The sequence below is a fragment of the Mirounga leonina genome, unplaced genomic scaffold (genome assembly GCF_011800145.1).
Source record: "Mirounga leonina isolate KUSES-001 unplaced genomic scaffold, KU_Mleo_1.0 Mir_353, whole genome shotgun sequence".
In the NCBI taxonomy this organism is placed as follows: domain Eukaryota; kingdom Metazoa; phylum Chordata; class Mammalia; order Carnivora; family Phocidae; genus Mirounga; species Mirounga leonina.
Genome location: NW_023270699.1, coordinates 457265 through 460808, shown reverse-complemented (window position 1 = coordinate 460808; position 3544 = coordinate 457265). Strand labels below are relative to the sequence as shown.

At 59.7% G+C, this 3544-nt stretch overlaps 1 protein-coding gene across 1 annotated transcript in view; it reads right to left on the bottom strand.

The window, feature by feature from the left end:
- CUNH21orf58 (chromosome unknown C21orf58 homolog) overlaps positions 1 to 3334 on the bottom strand; it is a 10673-nt gene extending 7339 nt beyond the window's left edge. Inside the window, exons 1-4 of the mRNA XM_035029964.1 lie at positions 3242 to 3334; positions 2386 to 2446; positions 1353 to 1426; positions 428 to 595 (exon numbers count right to left, since the gene is read on the bottom strand). Of these exons, the coding sequence (XP_034885855.1) occupies positions 428 to 595; positions 1353 to 1426; positions 2386 to 2446; positions 3242 to 3301 (363 nt within the window). The 5' untranslated portion in view covers positions 3302 to 3334. The remainder of the gene's footprint in view (positions 1 to 427; positions 596 to 1352; positions 1427 to 2385; positions 2447 to 3241) is intronic.
- Between the last annotated feature and the right edge of the window lie 210 nt (positions 3335 to 3544).

Here is a 3544-nt window from a genome sequence, read left to right as displayed (position 1 = left end):
AAAAAAAAAAAAAAAAAAAAAAAAAAAAAAAAAAGGGGGGGGCAGGGGGAGGGGGGGCGCGGGGGGGAGAGGGAGAGGGAGAGGGAGAGGGAGAGGGAAAGGATGAGAGAGAGAGGGAGAGCCTCAGGGAATGCCTGGGGACCCCAGGCTCTCCTCTGTAATGAAGGGTAAGACCACCTCCTCTCTCCAAAGCCAGTTCTCAGGGCACCTGTGAGGACCGCAGAGGGGAGCCAGGGAGCTCCCTGTGCAGTGCCCGGGACATGGTGAATGCGGCCACTGTTGGCTCCTAGCTGACGGACCCTCTTCGTAATGCTGTGGAGGAAGGCCTTGAGACCACAAAAATCCACAATCTCCCTTTGGATGAGGGGTCTCTGTGGGCACCACATCCTCCCCACATTGCTTCTGCCCTCGGGTCATGAAGACTTACTGAGTGTTGGATAATCCGTGGTGGCTCCACGGCTGGCGGGGGCAGGCAGGTGGCGGGGTAGATGCCCATGGGGGGCCCCTCTGGGGGCGGCGCTGACCCACGGGCTCCTCCTCTGTTCACCCCGCTCCGCGCCTGGGCCTGGGAGCCCTCCTCTAGGAGGTGCTGTTCCTGCAACACAAGGCAGAGCTGCAGCACCCAGAGAGGGAGAGCCCCAGACACTGAAGGGAGGAGATCGGGCGCCCAGGGCGCGCACTCCGCCTGGCACAGCGGCGCACGGACGCGTGGTCCTCCGGTGGGAGGGGGTCTCAGGACGTCCTCGGGGCACAGACCCTCTGGAACTGGAGCCAGGCTCTTCGTGGGGGGCACGCATGAGAGGAACCCTTCATTTCACGTGGCGGGAAGGGGAGGGAACTTAAAACTTCTGTTTGAGTTTACCAAATAACGAACCGGTTTCTGGTTGTTCTCTTTGCCCAGCCAACAGAGTATATTCTCTTTCCTGCATCATCACGATGTGGCATTTTATCCTAACGTATACGTTTGGACTCAATTAATCGCTTCGCATGGTCATTCCCTGTTGCTCGTGCATTTAGTTTGGACGAAGCCATTGGCCACCTTAAAATCCCACTTCCTGTAGGAATTGGGCCCTTTGCACAGCATTTCCACCTTGGGGATGTGCAACCAAAGCAGGGTTTTTCAGCGAACACTCCCGCTGGAACCCAGACTATGGAAAACATGCATGCAGGTGTTATTTTCTCCATGAAGTCCTGGACCCAGGTACGCAGCCTCCTAGCTGCTCGGGATCCGTCTGTTACCCACCCACAGGTCACAGACATCAGGGAACCAGTGCTTCATCCAGGAAGCCCTCCCCCATGCCTCTGGCCTGCTCATGATCAGGGTCCACACAGCTGCTGGACATGCGGCCTACCCAGAGTCTCTGCAGAAGATCTTGCCTCCTCCTCAGAGCACCCAGCAGGGCTGCATCCAGCCTGTCCTTGTTTCCTGCAGGGCGTCACATCAGGCAGGTTCCCACACGGGGCCCAAGCACTGCCCTATGGCAGAAAGCCCTTCCTCGGGCTCTGCTGGACTCTGGTGAGAGGGAGAAGGGCCTCACGGGGCTCGGTAGTGAGCGTGACTGGGTTGTGAGCCTGGCCTCCTGCCACCTGGAGCCATCTGGGGGCCCCAAGCAGCCTGGGGGCTGGTACAGTCCACCGAGCCTCAGGTAATGCCATCTGCAGCCTCCTGAGGGAGGGGTCCCCACTCAAGAGGAGGCTCTGAACAGGGTCTGGCCTTCCTTCCTCGGGCACAGCACACCCATTCTCCACCCCCCAGCCCTGAGGATGCCTAGAGCAGCCTGTCCTCTGGGGGAGTCCCCAGGAGTCCCCCTGCCCTGGCCCACTCCATGGTTCTGCTCTTACCTGTTGGCCAGGTGACCTGTTTGGCGTTTCCTGTCTGGATTTGAGCCCTGGGCTCTGCCTGCTGTCCTCACGAGTTTCCTGGAGCTCCCACTGCCAAAGGGGCTCTTCCCCATGAACAGGCAGCGTTCTCGTAGGCCTCCCTAGCACCTCACCCAGATGTCCCTGAACTTGGGCACTGTCACCGGGAGAGCGGTCCTCTCCTCCAGCTCACGTGGCCTGAGCGACCGTCGGCCAGGGTTGCAGATGCACAGGAGCGCCTGGTCTGGGCGCCTGAAGATGTGCTCACCTGACAGGTTGAACCCCACATACCCCCCACCCCAGAACAAGCTCAGAGCGACACAGATCGGATCCAGGTGTGGCCACGTCTGAGCTGGGCACCCTGTGGCAGACGATCAGACCTCTCTGGACCCCCTTCTCTTATTTGCAGGATGGGAATGATGAACATATCCCCTCTTGGGGTTGTTGTGAGGGTGTGGTAAGCAATGAGGGTGTGCTTGGCAGAGCACCGTGTGTGTGTGTTCTCCCAGCAGCCTGGGCTCTTACCTGGTACGAGGTGGGGTTCTTCAGAATCCCCTTCCACATTGTCACACTCTTGCTCCAGTTTCTGTGTCGAAAAGGACAGAGTGTGCGAGTGGGTGGGGTCTGGGGGGGGGGAGGAGCACCTGCCCCAGAGGGTCTGAAGGGACCGGAGTCCCAGATGGAGGTGCTTGGGGACAGAGTGGGGGGAGGCGGCAAGGGTCATCCGCGCTCTCTTAGGACCGTGGGCGTCAGGCTCTCCATCTGGTGCACACAAGCTCCACCTTGAAATCTCAGGGCAGCTGCTCTGATGTGAACGGCCCCTTTCAAGCAACTTTCTGCAGGGCCTGACCCAGGCCCGCTGCATATCACTGACCACCCACCCTGACCACTTGAGCCCTGGGCTGAGCGGCACGGTCTGGGCCTGTCCTGGGATGACCCCTGCCGGCCCCTCCACGTTGGCCACGGGCCACCCAGAAGAAGGCGCTGTGCTGGTGGGCAGGCTGGCCGTGGAAGATAGGAAGACGGCTGTCAGGATGGACCGCAGGGCCGGCCTATGTGGCTGCAGACCCTGCACCAACCATGGCCTGTCTTCTCCAAACACTGAAGCCGGGAGGCTCTGCAGGGGTTTGTGGGCCCTGAAAATGCTCTGGGCCATGGGTGTATCCAGCCTCCCAGCTGAGAAGCTGCCAGAAGAACCTAGTTGGTTCTGCATAAAGGCAGGGAAAACCAAGAGACCACAGGCCTTCATCGTAAGGCTAAAAAGCACAGGAAAGTATTTTCCCTTGGAAGCAGGAGTATACTGACAGGCATAATAACTTACCTTTTGAATCTGTGCTTCTTTGACAAGCTGTTGAAAACATGATTGCCCCCACTGCCTTACCTTCTCCAAGAGTTTCAGGGTCAGTCGGGTCATCGCATCTGCCACTGAGGAGTCCAGCATCCTGGGACACCACAGACCCACCTCCTCCCTCGGTCTCAGGTTTCGGCAAGCAAGGAGAAGCAGCCCCAACTGTGGTGTCTTTGAAGGGTTCCTGAGCTGGGCTGAGTATACCCCCTGGAGCCTGGCCCGCTGCTGCCAGAGAACAGCGTGTGGGAGGGTGGCCACAGCTCCCGGACTGCCGCGTTGCCGCGGCGGTTGCTGGGCGCTGCAGACACAGGAGGGCCCCAGGTTGCCGGGTTTCCA